General features: G+C 44.0%; 1 protein-coding gene and 6 long non-coding RNA genes across 8 annotated transcripts; 4 read left to right on the top strand and 3 right to left on the bottom strand.

Annotated features, from left to right (window-relative positions):
• Window positions 1-4,543: 4,543 nt before the first annotated feature.
• Window positions 4,544-5,216, bottom strand: LOC119138762. The gene is made up of 2 exons (XR_005101219.1): window positions 5,146-5,216; window positions 4,544-4,942 (listed from the first exon to the last, which is right to left on the bottom strand). It is a non-coding gene; the product is annotated as an uncharacterized LOC119138762 (long non-coding RNA).
• A 189-nt stretch (window positions 5,217-5,405) lies between these two features.
• Window positions 5,406-14,511, bottom strand: LOC119138738. Its single transcript, XR_005101182.1, has 6 exons — window positions 14,368-14,511; window positions 14,060-14,109; window positions 12,248-12,387; window positions 11,919-11,998; window positions 11,214-11,828; window positions 5,406-5,544 (listed from the first exon to the last, which is right to left on the bottom strand). It is a non-coding gene; the product is annotated as an uncharacterized LOC119138738 (long non-coding RNA).
• On the top strand, window positions 5,431-6,175 carry LOC119138744. 2 transcript variants are annotated; one of them, XR_005101194.1, is made up of 5 exons: window positions 5,431-5,507; window positions 5,627-5,642; window positions 5,764-5,878; window positions 5,948-6,054; window positions 6,136-6,165. It is a non-coding gene; the product is annotated as an uncharacterized LOC119138744 (long non-coding RNA). The 2 variants fall into 2 exon arrangements; XR_005101193.1 differs by having other exon boundaries at window positions 5,432-5,507; window positions 6,132-6,175.
• LOC119138739 lies at window positions 10,211-10,865 on the top strand. The gene is made up of 3 exons (XR_005101183.1): window positions 10,211-10,563; window positions 10,643-10,675; window positions 10,773-10,865. It is a non-coding gene; the product is annotated as an uncharacterized LOC119138739 (long non-coding RNA).
• Window positions 10,732-11,183, bottom strand: LOC119138751. Its single transcript, XR_005101203.1, has 2 exons — window positions 11,116-11,183; window positions 10,732-10,909 (listed from the first exon to the last, which is right to left on the bottom strand). It is a non-coding gene; the product is annotated as an uncharacterized LOC119138751 (long non-coding RNA).
• LOC119138754 lies at window positions 11,415-12,421 on the top strand. The gene is made up of 4 exons (XR_005101206.1): window positions 11,415-11,505; window positions 11,734-11,831; window positions 11,899-12,005; window positions 12,082-12,421. It is a non-coding gene; the product is annotated as an uncharacterized LOC119138754 (long non-coding RNA).
• A 216-nt stretch (window positions 14,512-14,727) lies between the features above and the next one.
• Window positions 14,728-21,901, top strand: bsk146 (brain specific kinase 146). Its single transcript, XM_037278916.1, has 5 exons — window positions 14,728-15,199; window positions 17,983-18,252; window positions 18,397-18,599; window positions 18,677-18,868; window positions 18,943-21,901. The coding sequence occupies exons 2-5, from the start codon at window positions 18,081-18,083 to the stop codon at window positions 19,615-19,617; spliced, it is 1,242 nt and encodes a 413-aa protein (XP_037134811.1). The 5' UTR covers window positions 14,728-15,199; window positions 17,983-18,080; the 3' UTR covers window positions 19,618-21,901.
• Window positions 21,902-23,045: the final 1,144 nt, after the last annotated feature.

The raw sequence follows: 23,045 nt of genomic DNA, 5'->3' as shown, positions 1-23,045 counted from the left end.
GTTTTTTCCTTTTCCCATCTTGTGCAGTGTGACGAGAGTCTAACTGACAGATGAAGTGATTCTTGCTGAGTCAAGCCAAGTGGAAACAGAAGTGACATGTTCTTTGCAGGTGTTCATTTTCTCCGCCATTTACACTGTCCAGGGAATGAGGCTTGACTCAAATGTAAGAGGAAGCCGCCTCTCCTGAACTCAAGGTAAAAGCTTGAAATATTCGGCCGTTCCAAATGTTGCCCATTGCTGTCAAAGGTTTGTAATTGAAGCTTACTGTGAGCCTGTCATGAAAGCTTCATGAGTTGTGGTAATACAAACAAACCATGCATCAGACAATGATTGAGGGGCCATTGCCTCCAAAGTTTGCAAGGCCTGCACTTTTCCTCTCGCTTTACCGTTGAGCACCTGTGATTTTATTTTTCTTCGAATGACGCGTCTTTGACAACTTGCAGAAACGACACTCCCACATCATGCATGCATACAACACTAGTTGTGATCATGAAGTCAACACGCTCAATTACAACTGCCGTTCACAGTGTAGCAAATAGATGGAAGAAAAGGATACACGTGTCAGGCTCAGGCAGGGAGAGGACTCGAATGCAGAGTTCGACAGTTCAAGGTGTTGTATTTCTTCTGCGGATGACCGCTCCAAAAACAAAGGCGCCTCACACTGAGGGGAAAAAAGGCAAAAACAAAGGCGCCTCAAACTGAGGGAAAAACGAAGGCAAGGTCTCACGCACAACCCACAAAGCAAGCGTGGACAAAAAAAAGTCTCTGTGAGTAAGGCAATCAAGGGCTATATCTGTGGCTATGGAGTGGCTGGTGGTCATGGCTTGCAAGACGCACTGGCAGAGGACGCGGGGAAGACGCAGGCTAAATACACACACAGAAGGGGAAGGACACAGGTGCAGACAATCAGGGCGGACGACACAGGTGTACGTGGTTAACAAACGGGGAGGTCAAGTGAACGACCGTGCAGCGGAAGGACCAGTGATCTGAAACGTGATGTACAAAATAAAACAGGAAGACAGAATATGAAGGACAGGACAAAACCTGACAGCATGACAACATGAATACAATTTGATGAATGGAATTTGGATCTGTCAGCGCTTCTGACCTGCATTTGTGGCCAATGATAACGATTGCATTTACACGTCAGGTCAAACGACTTGAACATTGTGGTGCGGAATGATCCATAGCTTCACTCACAAGCTCTGACAATAAAAGAAAAAGATTTATAGCATGGTGGCAGCGTTATTCTGTACGGAGACAGCGAGCAGCCGCGCCTGCCCGGCGGAGCCTCAAAATAGTTGTCAATGAATCGATCGATTCATGATACGTGTGAATATTGTTGGATCTATCCACATGTGTTGCTCCACCGCTTGTGTTGAAAAGAACTGAGAGGCTGCATGCAATTCTGAGGCTTTTAAACTTGCTTAAGATTTTGATGCAAGAAAAATGCTATCCCATAACAGAAGACTTTTATTTTGTAATTAGTATTAGATTCCATTTTGCTTCTTCTCAGCATTCATTCATTCATTCATTCACCTCCCCACCTGCAGTGTGTCCTCAGACTGCACTGACTCAGAGGAATCGCAGCTGAATGACACAGACAGACAAACACGCACACACGCACACACACACACACACACACACACACACACACACACACACACACACACACACACACACGCGCACACACACACACGTGGTGCAGCAGCATGCTTCCTGCAATGCTACAGTAAGCACTTTTGATCCCGGACAGGAACAAATGGCCTTTTCTCGTTTTACAATCCCCTGCACTGCCTTCTAGTTGTGGCTCGTGAGTGAACGATCCGTTCAAAAGGACGAATCCTTTCAGTGAACGAGAGTGAACGAATCACTTCCACGAGTGATTGGTTCTTTTTTCAGTTCATATGACTTCAACCAGTGGGTGTCGGTAACGCGCATTGAAGTTGGTGCCACCTCGCCGTAAAACAAAACGAAGAAGAAAATGCCGACGTCACTTCCCGTTCACGAACTGCATTTCCCGTTCGACAACTGAATGGATCTGTGAGTGAACGAATGAGTGATTGGCATTTCCAGTTCATCGCGAGAACGAATCCGTGAGGGAATGAATCGTGACTTTCCCGTTCGCGAACGAGTCAATGGGTCAACTGCCTGCCTTCCTTCCTTCCTTCCCCCCGTGCATCATCAGTGGACGTGTTGCGTCGTCTCCCTCCTGGCGTGGACTATGTAAGCCAGAATGTCGATTTACGATTTGCCAAGAAAGAACCACACACTTCTTTTGTGCTCGTTTTCTCCAAGCTAACGACTAACTTCATTGCACGAAAGGATGCGCCGTCATGCAACAGCGGGGAGATAGATAGATGATGCTTCTCTTTGGCTCATCTTGATTTTAGAACACTTACAGTCGTTTTTAAATAACGTGTATGCATACATACGCCTAAATATTGTTATCCAATATATCTACTGCAATTTCACATTAGATTGCTGGTTTGAAATTTACTTTTAATATTATTTTCAATAAACATTTATGTTCAAACTTGTATGGTGTTTTATTCCTTGTTTCTTTATTCGCCAATTAAAACATAAAAATCAGACATCTGCTTTATATGGCAATATGTGTAGGTACACCTCATGGACACTTCAATAGGCACACTGCCCGAGGTTAAAAAAAAAAGAATAAATAAATAAAGGGTTAATTGCACAATAAAAGCTCTTTTGAGTATATTCTCACACCTGGGATTTTGTACTAGTGATGTACTAGTTCTTTTAAGCGAACTGAATCTTTAGAATCGGTTCACTCAAAATATTTGTTCAAAAGAATCGTTCACCAAATCTTTCGCTACACTATCTTAGTTATTTATTCATTTATTTATTTATTTATTTAACCAAAATATCCCATAATTAACTGCCTAAATAATTGTGAATAATTTAAAACTATTCTACTTGTTAATACCTACGCGCAAAATGGAAAAAAAAACAAGATATTCTAACCGGAGATTGACCTAATTTTCACATGGTCCTTGTTTACATTTTGCATTTGACACAGCTGTCAAGTGCCACGTTAGGGCTCTTCTTGTGTAAGTTTTATTTCTTATGGGTTTTCTTTTGTAAGTTTAACTTTGGGTACTTCGGAAGTGTCCTTTTAAATTGTACTTTGCTAGGTGTTCGTGTACAGTACACAATGTGTTGTGATGACATCTGCCGTGCTCTTCACTGATCTATTCGCTTGTGAGCTGCTCCATAAAACCATACGTGTTCCTTGCATCCATAGGCTAGTGGTTAGTGCTCTGGGCTCTCACCCCAGCGACCTGAGTTCGAAGCTCAGTGCCACCTAAAATATTTTATCATAGAAAATTTACAACACTCCATTAGGTACACCGCCATTTTCAAGTGTACCTAATAACAGGCCACTTTATTAGGGAAATATCATGGTCACAGATGTCAAGCTCTAGTCCTCGGGGGCGCATTCCAACATGTTTTCCAAGATAATAAAGTGGCCTGTTATTAGGTCCACTTGAAAATGGCGGTGTACCTAATGGAGTCTGATTCCCGTCCTCTATGTTCAGTACACTACCTACAAAAAAGGCCGCATTTCCTCGCCAAAACGGCAGAATGGTTTATAACTTTACCCGGTGTTCGGGAGACCATGGTTCGAGCCCCACACGAAGCAGTCTTTGCGCTAAAGTTTGAAGAGTGTGGGACTCGAACTCGGTTCTCCCGAACATAAGGCAAAAGCTTTAACCACTACACCAATTGTTCTTCTGCATTATCGCGCTGATTTGGTAATTTTATCTAGTACGTGAGAGATATATACTATGAATACAAAAGAAAACTCAGAAAATTTCAACACCAAAATGGCTGAATGGTTCCCGACTTGGGTCGGTGTCCAGCAGTCCTCGGGTTCGAGACTTGCTCTTTGCCGCTTTTGCAAAGTAAATAGCGCGACATGTAAGATTCGAACCCGCCTCTCCTGAACCAAAGGTAAAAGCGTTAACCAATCGGCCATTCGAGCTCTTACAAAACTTGGTTGAGTGTTTGTATTTGAAGGATACTCTAAACTTTTCCTGAAGCTAGCTTCATGATCTAGGATAATAGAATAAATTCTTTCATCGTCTTTCAACGGACAATGTTCGAGGGGATAACACCATTGCCTCCGAAGTTTGCAGTGCTGGTTCGAGACCAGTACCCTCCAAAGATTTGTCTTTGCAGTTTTTCACTCGCAAGCGCACCTGTTTGAAAGTTTTTTTTTTTTCTTTTCTTCTTCTAATGACGTCATCGCAAAAAGAGTATAAAAAGCGTCAAGAACGCGACGCTCATTCTTGCACTCACCACTGACAGCGAGAGCCACGTTGCTCTGGTCCACCTGCTGCGGCGGCCGTACAACAGCGTTTAAAAGTGACAAGGTGGGTGTTCAACTTTTGTTAACCTTTTGAAACTAACTGCTTTTGCTCGCTTTCAGCGTCTAGTTGCACTTTGGGCGTGCTTCCATCTTGCAAGCTCAAAAGTTTGCAGAAGCTAGCGTTAGCAGTTAACATCTCCAACGACCACCAAAACGCATTTATCTGGCGTGCAACCAAACAATTGAAGCATTTAACGGTGGGTAAGTACATGTACATTTTGAAAACTGAAGCACGCACCGTCTGGAAGGATGACTAACACAATTTTTGCACAAACATTTAGCAACGTCTGGACGACAGCGTCGTTTGGCCGAAGGTAAGGAGCCAAAGCAGCGTTGGCATAAATCCACCAGAGAATGACTGAAACGGGTATTTCGATGCATTCGTGTTAATTTTCTACTTTCTGTCTGCAGGTGCAAACCCTCAAAACGAGCCCGTCATGGCCGACTGACTTTGAGTTTTAAAGTCAACTCGTTCAATCGACTGCTTTTAATTGTCGTATTTCTGTCCACAGGCCTGCATCTGGAACAGAGGAAGCAGATTGACTGCGAAATGGCAAAGATATTTTTATTAGCAAGGCATCTTGTCAAATTGATTAAAGCAAACATTTGTTCTTTTTCTTTTGTCTGCAGGGTCCAAAATGGCCACCTTGCAGTCCTCGCATGGCTTCAGAGACACTTGCAGGTCTACTCTTGCTCAATTTGCTTGTTAGGCTGAAAATGTAAAAGCAGAATGGTTGTAACGTTACCGTGTCTTTCAGACCAGCGAGCTGTGGTTGGAGAGACGTCCGGCGCTGCCCTCCATTCCTCACTGGTGAAAGAAACGTGCACGCGTCCAAATGTTTGACACGTCAAACATTTCAGCTTGTTCTTCCTTCTTTTGTCCACCAGGTAGTGCCAAAGGACCAAAATTCTGCAGCGTGGATCTACAAGGTTTTAACCTGTGGAATCAACCTCCTGTCTGACCTGCTGACAGGTGACAACTTATGACAAACTTGGCATTGTTTAAAAGCACTTGGGTGCTTTTTTTTTTTTTTTTATCCCTCCCTCTTCCTGCAGAGCACTTTCCAGTAAGGATGCAGTTGGAAAATCTGCCACCTGCTGGCCAAAGGTAAAAGCCCTCAAAACCATGCAGAGGTTCTTTAAGACTGCCTCCAATTTCAGAGTTGACGCACAAATAAAATGTACTAAATAGCAGCTTGATGGGTCCCTTGTTTGTCTTGTGTGCAGGTGTCCACCCTGGAGAGTTTTAACATTTTAGGAACTCTGCCTGTGCACCAGCGACCGGCTGCTTCCAGTCTACAGTTAAAAATAAAAACGGTAAACTTAAATGGAGTTGGTGTGTCAATGTTCCTTTTTCTTTCCAGGCAGAGGTGACAAATCCTGGTCCACAAAGTGCAAAGCCTGCCACAGTTTGTCTCCAGCCACAACTACTCTGAGCTCGTTCACCTGGATCCGTGCTGCCTAAAGAGCCTGCTGCTGGTAAGAGAAGGAAAGTAAATAACATTTTAGCCAACATGTTTCAAAATTTGAATCCGTTTTTGTGTCCAGTGTGGAGCACCATCAAGTACCTGCTAGCAGCGGAAGCTGAGGACCAGAACAAAGCTACAGACCAGCAGCACTTCAGTTTCCTTGTTACTGCCTCAGCAACCTGAAAAGTGAGACCCTTTAAATGCTCCTTATTGCACAATCTTATCTTTAGTCCAATAATTTTTTTTCTCCTATTGTCTGACAGGCAGTAAGAAACAAAATCAACTTCCTGGGTCATGCAGCAAGGAATAAAATCTGCTCTCCTGGTCATTCAGCTTGCAAAACCCGGTGCCATGAACTCTACTTGTGCACTGGTATGTTTCATGTCAAAACCTTTTCTGCACAAAACGTTGACTTAGCTTTTTACTTACCTATCTCTTTTTGTCTCGGGTCCAGGCATGGAGTAACACTCATCCCACTGGCTGACCACTCGTCCCTCTGGCCGACCACTCCACCGCTCGTCCCTCTGGCCGACCACTCCACCGCTCGGCAATGAGCAGATTGCCATCCAACTTGTTGTGATTGTTTTCTGTGCAAAAGAAATAAAACTTTATTACAAATAACACATACTTTCAACTCTTCATTTTCAAACATCAAATCTTAAACTTTAAAACAAAAAGTTTTCTTTCCAGTTTATTTTTTTTCCCCCAACCCAAAAGATTTTTTTTTTGGTGCAATTTTTGAAAAGAGGGCGGAGCGTGACTGGAATACTGCTTCATGATTGGCTGAAAGCTGCAAAACTGGGTGGAGCTAGGAGAATAAAAGGCTGTGGTTGGTTGAAAAGTGGGCGTGGATATGCAAATGAGGGGCTCTGTGATTGGTTGGATTAGAAGTGGGCGTGGTTTCCTAAAAATGAAGCACTCTGATTGGTCAGATGTGCAAATGCTGCGTTCTGATTGGCTGTCAGAAAGTGGGCGTGGCTATGCAAATTTGGAGCCGAGCCGTGATTGGCTGGGCAGAGTTAGGAGGCGGGCAAAGTGGCACTGTGATTGGTTGGACTTGAAAAGGGCGAGGTTTCCTAAAAATGAAGCAATCTGATTGGTCAGATGTGCAAATGCTGCGTTCTGATTGGCTGTCAGAAAGTGGGCGTGGCTATGCAAATTTGGAGCCGAGCTGTGATTGGTTGTATTTGAAAAGGGCGTGGTTTCCTAAAGATGAAGCAATCTGATTGGTCAGATGAAATGCTGCGTTCTGATTGGCTGTCAGAAAGTGGGCGTATCTATGCAAATTTGGAGCCGAGCCGTGATTGGCCAGGCTGAATTTGGGCAGAGTTAGGAGGCGGGCAAAGTGGCACTTAGGTTTTGGAAGGCTCTTTTCAGCTTGGTGAGCACATGCAAACAGTGCAAACATCTCTCACTGGGACAAAACCTAAGTGCCAGGTACTGCACAGTACCACCACCACCACTGACTTTTGGACAAGTTTTTCCATGACACTGACGCAAACCAAGTTAGTTAAACATATGTTTCTGACTAACTTGGTTTGCATCAATGTCATCAAAAAACACATCCAGACGAGTGTGGTGATGATATTGTGCAGGACCTGGCACTTTGGTTTTGTGAGAGATGTCAGCTGCTTGCATGTGCTCCCCTTCTCCCTGGTGTGCCATGACAATATGACATCGCACATCAGCTCCTCAAGCACATAACACTACCAACTAACATAACTTACACACAATTTTTTTTTTTAGATTTATATATTTTTTTAATTTCAAGTCATTATTTGAAGAACAAAGTGGTACGCTTTCACTTTTCACGTGTGCCAACTATGATCAAAAATATACTTTTTAAGTTAAAATGCACGTACATTTTTCAAAACTATACTTCTTACATTGACATGTAACTTTAACGTCTGTAGAGCAATTATTTTGTTTCTTTTTACTGTGGCCCAAATAATCAACAGGACAAGGTCCACCTTGCTAGTCACCAGAGGCATAATGCGACATGGAAAATGGGGAGGTACCTTTCGAGATATGCAGATAGACGACCAGCAGCCGACGTGGAGCCTCCAGTCTTCAAGGTTGGACGTGGCAAAACAGAAAAACCAACGTTCAAATCAAACGCTTTCCTTGATAATCCATTGATTGACAGCCGAGTGAGTGCTGCTTGTGGGCGTGCTAGCTAACGCTCCACCTCTTGTTTCACGAGAGCTAGCGAGTTCCACTGACGTAACGACTAACAATGATTCTCCTTTCATGTCATTGTTTACATGTACGCATTTACATACATACAGCAAATACAAGAGCTTGGAAAAAGTTGACATGACTCATTCGAAAGCCCAAATGGTAACAACCTGAAGAGCTAGCTGCTCACTGAAGCGGAAGTGTACGGTAGCCGAGAAAGTTCAAATCAAGTCACCAAAAAGCGCGTCTTTGGCAACTTGCACAAAAGCCACGCCCACATCATGCATACAACACTAGTTCGGATAAAATAGTAAACACGCATAAAAGACGCTCAAAACCTAGTTAAAAAGACCAGCCTTGTCAAAATATAATATTCTGTCGTATTGTTTGACTTTCATACAAATTTGTGTTGTACCTTTGATCAAGTTTGACAGTGATCGTAAATTATTTACAATAATTTATATAGAGCCACTAGCAAAGCCCACTTTGCCCATTAACTTGGGAGCCAAACGGAACCGAGGGACGCCCCTTACTGACTACTACGGTGCCGGACTGCGCCTTCCGTGCTTGCACTACCCTGGTAAGCGCAATAACTTCAATTTTCATTTTTGCAGAAACACACATTCTCTGTTTAAATGATGAATTATGGCTTTCGGTTGTCATGCGATCGTGGCAAGTTAACGAGTCCCTCACGTCGATACTGCTAGATCGAACGAGTGAAATGTGTTTTCATTTGCAGTTGATATTATTCGGAGCAGTTTTGTAATGGAGATTTCATTTGAAGGCAAACGCGCTCTGGTCACCGGGGCATGTAATGACGCTAACCTACCACAAGACGGCAGTGCCCCTATTCACTTGTATGTAACCCGGCGTAAAATGAACATGTCCATTTCCATTTCATCATTGCTCCTTCTTTAATGAAAATATAGTTCCACTTCAGTTACAATATGGTTATTAGAACTTGAACATGAGTAGTTTACTGTACATTTGTTCAGTTTAAAATACCATCACATGGGCAGAATTAAATAAATACGTACGTCGTACGATATGAAACATACGGGCTTTTTGACTCGTTTATGAAGCGGTACATGTAATAACGGCAAGCTACCGCAGGATGGCAGTGCCCCCATTCACTTGTATGTAACCCAGCGTAAAATGAACATGTCCATTTCCATTTCATCATTGCTCCTTCTTTAATGAAAATATAGTTCCACTTCAGTTACAATATGGTTATTAGAACTTGAACATGAGTAGTTTACTGTACATTTGTTCAGTTTAAAATACCATCACATGGGCAGAATTAAATAAATACGTACGTCGTACGATATGAAACATACGGGCTTTTTGACTCGTTTATGAAGCGGTACATGTAATGACGGCAAGCTACCGCAAGACGGCAGTGCCCCCTTCACTTGTATGTAACCCAGCGTAAAATGAACGTCAATCTTTCCTTTTCGTGACCAGACGTCCTCTATGTACAATGCACTACCTAAGAAAAAGATGCCGAATTTCCCCGGCAAAATGGCAGAATGGTTTATAACTTTACCCGGTGTTCGGGAGACTATGGTTCGAGCCCCATACGAAGCAGTCTTTGAGCTCAAGTTTGAAGAGTGTGAGACTCGAACTCGGTTCTCCCGCACATAAGGCAAAAGCTTTGACCACTACACAAATTGTTCTTCTGCATTATCGCGGTGATTTGGTAATTTTATCTAGTTCGTGAGAGATATATACTATGAATACAAAGGAAAACTCTGAAAATTTCAACACCAAAATGGCTGAATGGTTCCCGACTTGGGTCGGTGTCCAGCAGTCCTCGGGTTCGAGACTTGCTCTTTGCCGCTTTTGCAAAGTAAATAGCGCGACATGTAAGATTCGAACCCGCCTCTCCTGAACCAAAGGTAAAAGCATTAACCAATCGGCCATTCGAGCTCTTACAAAACTTGGTTGAGTGTTTGTATTTGAAGGATACTCTAAACTTTTCCTGAAGCTAGCTTCATGATCTAGGATAATAGAATAAATTCTTTCATCGTCTTTCAACGGACAATGTTCGAGGGGATAACACCATTGCCTCCGAAGTTTGCAGTGCTGGTTCGAGACCAGTACCCTCCAAAGATTTGTCTTTGCAGTTTTTCACTCGCAAGCGCACCTGTTTGAAAGTTTTTTTTTTTTCTTTTCTTCTTCTAATGACGTCATCGCAAAAAGAGTATAAAAAGCGTCAAGAACGCGACGCTCATTCTTGCACTCACCACTGACAGCGAGAGCCACGTTGCTCTGGTCCACCTGCTGCGGCGGCCGTACAACAGCGTTTAAAAGTGACAAGGTGGGTGTTCAACTTTTGTTAACCTTTTGAAACTAACTGCTTTTGCTCGCTTTCAGCGTCTAGTTGCACTTTGGGCGTGCTTCCATCTTGCAAGCTCAAAAGTTTGCAGAAGCTAGCGTTAGCAGTTAACATCTCCAACGACCACCAAAACGCATTTATCTGGCGTGCAACCAAACAATTGAAGCATTTAACGGCGGGTAAGTACATGTACATTTTGAAAACTGAAGCACGCACCGTCTGGAAGGATGACTAACACAATTTTGCACAAACATTTAGCAACGTCTGGACGACAGCGTCGTTTGGCCGAAGGTAAGTAGACTTAGCAGCGTTTGCATGAATCCACCAGAGAATGACTGAAACAGGTATTTCGATGCATTCGTGATAATTTTCTACTTTCTGTCTGCAGGTGCAAACCCTCAAAACGAGCCCGTCATGGCCGACTGACTTTGTGAGTTTTAAAGTCAACTCTTTCAATCGACTGCTTCTAATGGTCTTCTCATTTCTGTCCACAGGCCTGCATCTGGAACAGAGGAAGCAGATTGACTGCGAAATGGCAAAGAATTATTTTTATTAGCAAGGCATCTTGTCAAGTTGATTAAAGCATACATTTGTTCTTTTTCTTTTGTCTGCAGGGTCCAAAATGGCCACCTTGCAGTCCTCGCATGGCTTCATGAGACACTTGCAGGTCTACTCTTGCTCAATTTGCTTGTTAGGCTGAAAATGTAAAAGCAGAATGGTCGTAACGTTACCGTGTCTTTCAGACCAGCGAGCTGTGGTTGGAGAGACGTCCGGCGCTGCCCTCCATTCCTCACTGGTGGAAAAACATGCACGCGTCCAAATGTTTGACACGTCAAACATTTCAGCTTGTTTTTCCTTTTGTCCACCAGGTGGGGCCAAAGGACCTAGTTTCTGCAGCATGGATCTACTGGTGTGGATCTACAAGGTTTTAACCTGTGGAATCAACCTCCTGTCTGGCCTGCTGACAGGTGACAACTTATGACAAACTTGGCATTGTTTAAAAGCACTTAGGTGCTTTTTTTTATCCCTCCCTCTTCCTGCAGAGCACTTTCCAGTAAGGATGCAGTTGGAAAATCTGCCACCTGCTGGCCAAAGGTAAAAGCCCTCAAAACCATGCAGAGGTTCTTTAAGACTGCCTCCAATTTCAGAGTTGACGCACAAATAAAATGTACTAAATAGCAGCTTGATGGGTCCCTTGTTTGTGTTGTGTGCAGGTGTCCACCCTGGAGTTTTAACATTTTAGGAACTCTGCCTGTGCACCAGCGACCGGCTGCTTCCAGTCTACAGTTAAAAATAAAACCAGTAAACTTAAATGGACTTGGTGTGTCAATGTTCCTTTTTCTTTCCAGGCAGAGGTGACAAATCCTGGTCCACAAAGTGCAAAGCCTGCCACAGTTTGTCTCCAGCCACAACTACTAATCCGTGCTGCCTAAAGAGCCTGCTGCTGGTAAGAGAAGGAAAGTAAATAACATTTACCAACATGTTTCAAAATTTGAATCCGTTTTTGTGTCCAGTGTGGAGCACCATCAAGTACCTGCTAGCAGCGGAAGCTGAGGACCAGAACAAAGCTACAGACCAGCAGCACTTCAGTTTCCTTGTTACTGCCTCAGCAACCTGAAAAGTGAGACACTTTAAATGCTCCTTATTGCACAATCTTATCTTTAGTCCAATAATTTTTTTCTCCTATTGTCTGACAGGCAGTAAGAAACAAAATCAACTTCCTGGGTCATGCAGCAAGGAATAAAATCTGCTTTCCTGGTCATTCAGCTTGCAAAACCCGGTGCCATGAACTCTACTTGTGCACTGGTATGTTTCATGTCAAAACCTTTTCTGCACAAAACGTTGACTTAGCTTTTTACTTACCTATCTCTTTTTGTCTCGGGTCCAGGCATGGAGTAACACTCATCCCTCTGGCCGACCACTCCACCGCTCGTCCCTCTGGCCGACCACTCCACCGCTCGGCAATGAGCAGATTGCCATCCAACTTGTTGTGATTGTTTTCTCTGCAAAAGAAATAAAACTTTATTACAAATAACACATACTTTCAACTCTTCATTTTCAAACATCAAATCTTAAACTTTAAAACAAAAAATTTTCTTTCCAGTTAATTTTTTTCCCGGTGCAATTTTTGAAAAGAGGGCGGAGTGTGACTGGAATACTGCTTCATGATTGGCTGAAAGCTCCAAAACTGGGCGTGGATATGCAAATGAGGGGCTCTGTGATTGGTTGGATTAGAAGTGGGCGTGGTTTCCTAAAATGAAGCAATCTGATTGGTCAGATGCTGCGTTCTGATTGGCTGTCAGAAAGTGGGCGTGGCTATGCAAATTTGGAGGCGGGCAAAGTGGCACTGTGATTGGTTGGATTTGAAAAGGGCGAGGTTTCCTAAAGGTGCTGCAATCTGATTGGCTGTCAGAAAGTGGGCGTGGCTATGCAAATTTGGAGCCGAGCCGTGATTGGCTGGGCAGAGTTAGGAGGCGGGCAAAGTGGCACTGTGATTGGTTGGATTTGAAAAGGGCGTGGTTTCCTGCAAATGCTGCGTTCTGATTGGCTGTCAGAAGGGGGGCGTGGCTATGCAATTTTGGAGCCGAGTCGTGATTGGCCAGGCTGAATTTGGGCAGAGCTAGGAGGCGGGCAAAGTGGCACTTCGGTTTTGGAAGGCTCTTTTCAGCTTGGAGTTGAGTGTTTGCCTTCAGCCACTGAACAGAGCCGTGTTTGACTGCTTCTGTCTCCACATGACTCAAAGTGACTGCAACTGTACAATTGCATCACTTTGACTCATGTGGAGACAGAGAGAAGCAGCAAAGACTTGGCTCTGTTGCAGTGACACTCACCTCAAGGCTGAAAACTTGTGTTTTCAAACAGTACTTTGCCAATGCAGTGACCACCAAGCACGAAAGACTTCAAATGAGCAAATTTGCTCATAACTCACAAAGACTCGCATTCCACTTGAACAATTCATTGAATAGAAAAGCAGTTTGAAAAGGCCCTGCCTGCATGGAAACAGATTAAGTGGTTGATGAGCTCAGGTATGATGTCACTTACTTCTCGTGGCAGGCACTAGGCCTAGGGGGAAGGTGAGCACATGCAAACAGCGCAAACATCTCTCACTGGGACAAAACCTAAGTGCCAGGTACTGCACAGTACCACCACCACCACTCACTTTTGGACAAGTTTTTCCATGACACTGACGCAAACCAAGTTAGTTAAATATATGTTTCTGACTAACTTGGTTTGCATCAATGTCATCAAAAAACACATCCAGACGAGTGTGATGATGATGATGATATTGTGCAGTACCTGGCACTTAGGTTTTGTGAGAGATGTCAGCTGCTTGCATGTGCTCACCTTGTCCCTGGTGTGCCATGACAATATGACATCGCACATCAGCTCCTCAAGCACATAACACTACCAACTAACATAACGAAGTCATTATTTGAAGAACAAAGTGGTACGCTTTCACTTTTCAAGAGTGCCAACTATGATCAAAAATACACTTTTTAAGTTCAAATGCACGTACATTTTTCAAAACTATACTTCTTACGTATTGACATGTAACTTTAACGACTGTAGAGCAATTCTTTTGTTTCTTTTTACTGTGGCCCAAATAATCAACAGGACAAGGTCCACCTTGCTAGTCACCAGAGGCATAATGCGACATGGAAAATGGGGAGGTACCTTTCGAGATATGCAGATAGACGACCAGCAGCCGACGTGGAGCCTCCAGTCTTCAAGTTTGGACGTGGCAAAACATAGAAAAACAACGTCCAAGTCGAACGCTTTCCTTGATAATCCATTGATTGACAGCCGAGTGAGTGCTGCTTGTGGGCGTGCTAGCTAAAGCTCCACTTCTTGTTTCACGAGAGCTAGCGAGTTCCACTGACCTAACGACTAACAATGATTCTCCTTTCATGTCATTGTTTACATGTACGCATTTACATACATACAGCAAATACAAGAGCTTGGAAAAAGTTGACATGACTCACTCGAAAGCCCAAAAGGTAACAACCTGAAGAGCTAGCTGCTCACTGAAGCGGAAGTGTACGGTAGCCGAGAAAGTTCAAATCAAGTCACCAAAAAGCGCGTCTTTGGCAACCTGCACAAAAGACACTCCCACATCATGCATGCATGCATGCATACAACACTAGTTGTGATCGTGAAGTCAAATAGATGGAAGAAAAGGATACATGAATACAATTTGATGAATGGAATTTGGATCTGTCAGCGCTTCTGACCTGCATTTGTGGCCAATGATAACGATTGCATTTACACGTCAGGTCAAACGACTTGAACATTGTGGTGCGGAATGTGCTAGCTTCACTCACAAGCTCTGACAATAAAAGAAAAAGATTTATAGCATGGTGGCAGCGTTATTCTGTACGGAGACAGCGAGCAGCCGCGGCTGCCCGGCGGAGCCTCGCTGGCATTCGCTGGCGTTCAGACCAAGGGGCGGGGCTTCTTCTGGCCTTTCTCCAATCAGGTGGCTGGCCTCTCCTCCTGCCTGCCTGGCTGCCTGCCTGCCTGCCTGCCTGCCTCCATCCCACCCGCCTGCCTGCCTCCATCCCACCATTCCCCTCCCCTCCCCTCCCCTCTTGGAGGACAGAGCGATGCGGAGACAATAGGACACCACAGGAAGGCTGCCGTGGATGCTCACGGTCCCAGCTGCTCGGTGGACGTCGCCATCCACTCGGACTTGCCCTTTTCGCCGCCTGACTTGGTTCTAGTATGCGCCTTCACGCCCGTCCCGTTTGCTTTGCAGCCGCTTGGACGCACATCCAGGGCGGACTCCGCAGCCCTGTTATGAGCATCTCTTCAATGGTGAGTGAGCATTTTTACGTTGGCCGCTATCCTCAATAACGTTGCATCGGCCTGTAAAGGTGGCTGACAAATTCTACAATGACCGTATTTGGCTGCGTTTCTTTGAATCCCACTATCAAAGGCATCGCCGAGCAGACGTGAATGTACAAAGATATTTTCTTCTTTTGTCGTCATTGATATCAAGCGCTCCATCCATCCATCCATCCATCCATCCATCCATCCATCCATCCATGCATCCATCCATCCATCCATCCATCCATCCATCCATCCCCCTGAATGTGGGGGTAGCCAGGTGCCTGCAGCATTCATTGTGTGTGTGTTTGTCTGCCTGTGTCATTCAGCTGCGATTCCTCTGAGTCAGTGCAGTCTGAGGACACACTGCAGGTGGGGAGGTGAATGAATGAATGAATGCTGAGAAGAAGCAAAATGGAATCTAATACTAATTACAAAATAAAAGTCTTCTGTTATGGGATAGCATTTTTCTTGCATCAAAATCTTAAGCAAGTTTAAAAGCCTCAGAATTGCATGCAGCCTCTCAGTTCTTTTCAACACAAGCGGTGGAGCAACACATGTGGATAGATCCAACAATATTCACACGTATCATGAATCGATCGATTCATTGACAACTATTTTGATAAGCCTGGGATGTCCCCAAGCATGCACAAATGAATTGAAATGAGACCATTTGAGCCATGTGCATGCTTTATGGGTGCCATTGATCTAGGGTTGGTCACGTGCACATGTGTGTGTGACACATCAGACTGATTAAAGTGTGACACTTGGTGGATATTAAAAAGCGGATCGACTCCAGCATGATGAGTCATTGCTCACATCGAGGGACGCAAACACAAAAGGCAAGACGATGCCGGCGGGCATCTTGCCTGGCAGTGCGCGCTCACAAAATACACACACGTCTTCATGATGTGCTTTTGTGGACTTATCAGCTGTGATGATAAGCGCTTCGATGACCAACACACACACACACACACACACACAGCAAAACACAAGAACTATGAGGATATAAAACAAACAGCTGGTTTCAGTGTCCACATTCATTGCTTAAAGGTCAGCGTAATGGAAAAAGGCTTTAGGAGACTAAAGATGGCGTTGCTTTAAATGTTCGAGGATTGGATGTGGCTGGCTGGCTGGCTGGCTGAGGGACCTGGCTCCATGAATATATGCTTATTTGATCAGCTCTGGTTGCATAAGAGCTCGAGGTCCAGAGGTTTGAGCAAGCTGAGGCCACACGGCTTTGTCTGTTATTCCGTCTACGACATACGCATAGAAATAGATGTGTGTGTGTGTGTGTGTGTGTGTATAGGCTGACGAGAACAGCTGGAAAAATACAACAAAAATCTCAAATGTTGTCTTTACGGGATTCACAAACAATTGACTGCCATTGTAATGACATTGTTTCTTATATGAGCGGCCATTCATTTCACGTTATTTAAAAACGACTGTAAGTGTTCTAAAATCAAGATGAGCCAAAGAGAAGCATCATCTATCTATCTCCCCGCTGTTGCATAACGGCGCATCCTTTCGTGCAATAAAGTTAGTCGTTAGCTTGGAGAAAACGAGCACAAAAGAAGTGTGTGGTTCTTTCTTTCTTTCGGAAGGAAGGAAGGAAGGAAGGAAGGAAGGAAGGCAGGCAGTAAGGAAGGAAGGAAGGCAGTTGACCCATTGACTCGTTCGCGAACGCGAAAGTCACGATTTATTCCCTCACGGATTCGTTCTCGCGATGAACTGGAAATGTCAATCACTCACTCATTCGTTCACTCGCAGATCCATTCAGTTGTCGAACGGGAAATGCAGTTCGTGAACGGGAAGTGACGTCGGCATTTTCTTCTTCGTTTTGTTTTACGGCGGGGTGGCACCAGCTTCAATGCGCGTTACCGACACCTACTGGTTGAAGTCATATGAACTGAAAAAAGAACGAATCACTCGTGGAAGTGATTCGTTCACTCTCGTTCAGAGAAAGGAAATCCGTCCTATTGAACGAATCGTTCACTCACGAGCCAACACCGCCGTCAATGTGCCCAAGCGCTCGGCCATTCATCGGCGCTTGGAAATCACTTCGTTCTATGGCTCCACATGTCCTCATCACTGCAAACATTTGTGCCGGTACACCACATGAAGTAAATGACGGGATTTTTTTTTTTTAGTTTTTAAATAACGTGTATGCATATATATATTGTTATCCAATATATCTACTGTAATTTCACATTAGATTGCTGGTTTGGAATGACTTACTTTCATTATTATTATTATATTATATATTATTATTATAGCAGCAATGCTGTCTGTCACTTAGTAAAACAAAAACAACAACGACTATGGCTTTTTTTGTAAAAAAAACAAAACAAAACAAAACGATCATGTCAGACTTGCACAAAAAAAAAAAAAAAAGACCATAAGGCTTTATTGTTACCTTACTGTGTGATTGCAGCTGTTCTTCTCCTTGTCAGTGTGAGAGATGAGAGAATTTCCACTGTGTGTGTGTGTGGATGAAAAATTGGCCGGTTGTATGAATTCTGAGTGCCTGTTTGGAGTGAGAAGCTGTTCTCTTGTGCTTCTGGTTATGCAATAAATGTTTTGCGTTTGTTTAGTTGACAGTTACGCTGCAGATAGAATCAACGCATGCCATCATAAAACTCAAACAATTGAGCAATTTCTTACAAAACACCAAATAAATGTTCTCCGATTTCTGTCATCTTCCATGAATCTCTCTCACATTGGCCGGCCAATATGGGCTTTTGACTTCTTCCCTGCTTATGTTTCTCCAGTAACGTCAAGTTTGTAGCTGCTGCCGCTCTTGTCTTGTCCCGCCCCGCCGCCTCGGCATCCGTTCCTCGCTCCGTCAGCATCGCCCTAAGCCGCAGTCATGAGTTCTTCTCCGTTGACATCACGAGCGAACATGGACATCCTGGATGAGCTGCAGCTGATCGCAGCCCAGAACCTAGAAAAGTTGGAAGTCAATAAGTACTACGAAATCATCCGAGAGTTGGGCAAGGGCACCTATGGCAAGGTGGACCTGGTCATCCACAAGATCAGAGGTGAGGAACCCAGTTGGTTTCACACAGAATGACACAAATATACCTACAGTACATTCCAAACTGGAAGACCGGTAATAATAGAACATTATGGTCATCATCAAAATATTGACTCTAATATCAAATGATGGTTTTCTGGCCTCCAAGGAACCAAAATGGCACTGAAGTTCTTGAAGAAGAAGACGACCAAGCTGAAGTCGTTCCTGCGGGAGTACAGCATCTCGCTCTACTTGTCTCCTTGCCCTTTTATCATCAACATGTTTGGCATCGCATTTGAGACGGACGAGTACTACGTGTTTGCGCAGGAATATGCGCTGGCAGGGGACCTCTTTGACATCATTCCTCCGCAGGTACCACATCAAATGAGAAGCGAGCGATCGATGGTTGTCCTTGACCTCACTGATTTTGCCCTTTTCCACTCCTTGAGGTTGGTCTCCCCGAAGCAGTGGCAAAGCGCTGTGTCCACCAAGTAGCCATTGCTTTGGACTACATGCACTGTAAGAAGCTGGTCCACAGGGACATCAAACCTGAAAACATTCTCATCTTTGACCGGGAGTGCCGCAAAGTCAAGCTGTCGGACTTCGGCATGACCCGTCGCGCCGGATCGCCAGTGAAACGAGTGAGTAGCCGATCGGGACGGAGCTTTGACGGGGGGGGGGGGTGTTTGCGTTGAATGATCCCTTGTGTCTTTAGGTCAGCGGCACCATCCCTTACACAGCCCCAGAGTTGTGCGACGTATCCCGCCACGAGGGTTTCTGCGTGGACTACAGCACTGACGTGTGGGCTTTCGGCGTGCTTCTCTTCTGCATGCTGACGGGAAACTTCCCATGGGAGAAGGCGCTGGCCTCGGACTCCTTCTACCAAGAGTTCATCCGCTGGCAGAGGAGGAGGACCAACACGGTGCCTTCCCAGTGGAGACGCTTCACCGAGCAGGCCCTACGCATGTTTCGCCGCTTGCTCTCGGTGGAGCAGGAGCGACGCTGCTCTGTCAAAGAGGTCTTTGGATACTTCAGCCACTCGTGGATGCTGGACGGCGAGAATAACAACAACAACGGCGGCGGCGGCGCTAACGGACGAGGAGAGCTCAACCATAACATGTCTTCGTCTTCATCCGGGGAGGAAGACGAGGAACTCCTTGTGGAGCGGATGAAGCAGCAGACTCTGTCCCAATTGTCGCCCCCCGTGCCCGGCGAGCGTGGCGCGGCCAAGGGCGCAGCCACAATGGAACTGGGCGGGGGCCACCATTTTGTTTCCGTGTCCACCAACAGCTCGGTGTCATCCACCAATAGCTACGAGCGTATGCCGCGGGAGAACGGCTCGCCGGGAGGCCGAATGCTCGTGGCCACACCCATCGAGATTTGCGTTTGAGCTCAACATTTTCCACGTTAAGCTCGTCTCACCGGTGTGCTCTTCTTCTACCAACCACTCATCAACAGTCGATGTGCATGCACGGAGAACGAGACGCCGTTGTTGTCGTGCTGGTGCTGGAAGTACACACGTGTCGACAACAGAAGACCAAAACGTCGTTCCTAAAGCAATAGTTCCAAAAAAAGCAAAAAAAAAAAAAGTCAGGATGGAACATGACGTCTGGGCTTTCCCCAAGTGGAAAGAACAACTTGAAGAGTGTTGTACATTGGACTCCAGAACCAAGAAAGAAAAAGTGATGACGTTTCATCAACTGGCTGTTTTTTTTGTAACACATTCAGGAGGTGATTTTCAGTCAGAAGGTTCGGGCTCAAATTCAACTGGCTGTTGTTTGATGGTTTACAATCATTTAACATATTGACTATTTTCTACTCACTCTTGCGTTCCCCAAAATAGACATCTTTACTTTCAACTCGGCCCCCGCAAAAAAAAAAACACATTTCACGTTAATAATGCATGATGAGTAGCTCAGCAACTTTACAAAGACAAAAAAAAACAACATATTGTCGTGGAATCTTTTGACGTAGCACAATTTTCGCATTACATCCTGTTGTAAGATCTCTTGATGTTTTAGGGCTAAAATGAAAAAAAAAACCAACAAAAAACAAAATGACTTTCTATTCAGTGTGTTTTCGTGTGTTTGTATTTATGTCTCGTATTCACGTCACCACTTTCAGGAACTGGAACAAAAAAAACGTAAAGCATGACTAGCAAGCACTCAAAAAGGATTTTAGGAGCTTCGAAATGGTCACATGGTTCACATCAAACAGTGGCATGGAAGTTGCCCCGCAAAAAAGGTCCAACCATTTGAAAGAAGAAAACAAAAAAACTGGATCCTACATTTGGAGTGAATCTTTAGTGTCTTTCCCCATCAATCTGCATGCTAAACGCTGACGCTAACAAGGTTGTGTATTTGACCACGTGCTTGGATTTTGGTCATCATCCCAGCTGCTCCCCAATCAACCAGCGAGTATGCAAAAAAGTCCGTTTTGTGACAATCTCTGACCTCATCGGACTGGGAACAAAAGAACAAAAGACACTGCGGCTGTGCTCTTTTCACCCATCATGCAGCTGCTCCCTTGTTTACTGCCGGCCGGCCGGCCGCTGCAGCACTTTCCACTGACATTAAGAAAAGCATTACCTCATCATCTTCAACCAGCACCGTTCGCTAACTGTAGCAAGCCTGATGTTTGATTTCGGGACAGTGACTTCAAATCAATATTGATTGGTCATCACCAAAACCGGAGCAAGACCAAGGTCATGACCAAGGTCATGACATATGTGGAAGTGGTTACCGAGCCAAGGAGCATACGCTACCCTCGGAAAAAAAGAATCAAACAAAAGTGTCACATTCATGAAAAGAGTTGATTATTATATATATATGTCTGACATTTGTGATAGGCCGTCACTGAGTATTTGAGGACTTGAAGCCTTTTCCTTCCATCTCATACTGATTTCATTGGCTGCAAATATTTTGGATTTGATCAACGTTAAACATCTTCCTCTCTATAGACAGTACAGAAGCTTCATAAGAAATGTCCAAAAATATTGTTTGAATAATTGCAGAGATTGTTCACATTCATTTCGGGAAGAAATGAATAAGGATGCTTTTCTGATACGGGTTTTTTTTCTTTATAATTAACACCTACGCTTAAGAACTATAAAATCCCTCAAATATTACAGTTTCACAGGTTGAAGTGAGCATAAGTAGTAGATTTGGTGACATTAAGGTTTTTCCAGAGAGTATGAATAAATAAACATTTCTGACCAATTCAGGTCAATTGGATAATCCCTCAAGGCTCACCGGTTGGGAATAACAGGTGGAAACAATCCTGACGTGACTAAACATTTGAATCCATTATTATTGGCTGAAAGATAAACAATCATTTTAGTGCTTATGTGTGGCATGATTAGATGCAATAGTGTCCATTTTTTTCCCCATTTAGGATTAGTGGTGGGAGGAGAAATGATTCACACCAAACTGGAAGTAAACAGTTTGCTGGTGAGCGAGCATCCTCCTATTTTCTTCATCTTTTCATTCTTATCACGTGTAGTAGTTGAGCTTCGATGTTTGTGTCCAGTGGGATATTTCCCAGCATTCTCATTTTGGTGACTTTTTGTGAGTAGATTGCCACAAACACTCCAACTTGTTTCTGTCCCTGCAATACAACTGTCTTCCTGTTGAATCCGATTTAGTCAATAAAATTGAGAATTCTTCTTGAACTCATCTTTGGACTCTTTTTGCCTTTTGTTTTTCAGATGAATGATGCAATTCATTTGCCTGTTACTTTAGCCCCAAAGTACAAAGCATAAGGTCAATCAAAATAAGAATTCCAAAATGTCACCCTTAAAATCAGCCAATTACCATGACTGAATTTGATACAAAATGTTGAATCAAAATGTTTGGGAGTTTAGCAAAAAAAATAAATAAATAAAATCAACTGTTCACTGCACCCAAACACACATGATGATTGTTCAACAAAACATTTATTTTGGACACTCAAGTGGTCTCCAATGCTACAAGAGGAGAGCAGGGAGGTAAAAAAAAAAAAGTTACTGGGGAAAAAAAATACAATTGCACGACTTAAAGTCCATCGTTAAACCCAAACGATCGATACAAGATGATGGAATGTCTGGACAAGAACTAAAAGGCCTTTGTAATTCCTGTCCATGAACCCCACAATAATAAATCAATTCAGCCCTGAGATAAACACACACACGCAACAGCTAAGACACAAACACACATCATTAAACACTGTATTGTAGCGTACAATACAGTAAAAAATAAAATCAATGTATGCAAGCATGGCACGAATGAAAGACGTCTTTTTCTATGGTTGCAAATAGTGAGTTCTTTAAACACAGCACAATACTGCCCCAAGCAGATCCCATTTGGCTCTGCACTGCAAACAGCATGTGTGTGTGTGTGTGTGTGTGTGTGCGCGTGTCCCGTACGTCAGATAAGGCTTATGAGGTACCACACGTACGTCATCTTGTAAATCAGTCTTGAAATGTAATCAATGTAAACTGACTTTTTTTCACTGGATGTGGGGAATTGGTGACTTTTGTCCTTCCCCTCCACCTCAATGGGATTTCCAATCCTTAATGATCCAAGAAGCCTTGACACACTTCCAAAGTGCTTTGCAAAAGGGGTGTGGGTCAAGTAATACTGCAGCCACCGCAAAGTGCTTCTTGCCAACCAGGATACATTCAAACACAACTTTTCTACAATTCCGTTGCTTCAAAGAAATCCAATGCATCTATTTCTTGAAAGAAATGGTACCTTACGTGGGCGGTGGCTCTGCTCACCATTTCCTCTGCTGCAGCTACTTTTGTTATGAACCGGTTTTACCAATAACTTAAAAAGTCTC

Source organism: Syngnathus acus, chromosome 19 (assembly GCF_901709675.1).
Source record: "Syngnathus acus chromosome 19, fSynAcu1.2, whole genome shotgun sequence".
Classification (NCBI taxonomy): Eukaryota; Metazoa; Chordata; class Actinopteri; order Syngnathiformes; family Syngnathidae; genus Syngnathus; species Syngnathus acus.
Note: the sequence above shows the minus strand (reverse complement) of the source record. Positions and strands in the feature narration are given on the sequence as shown.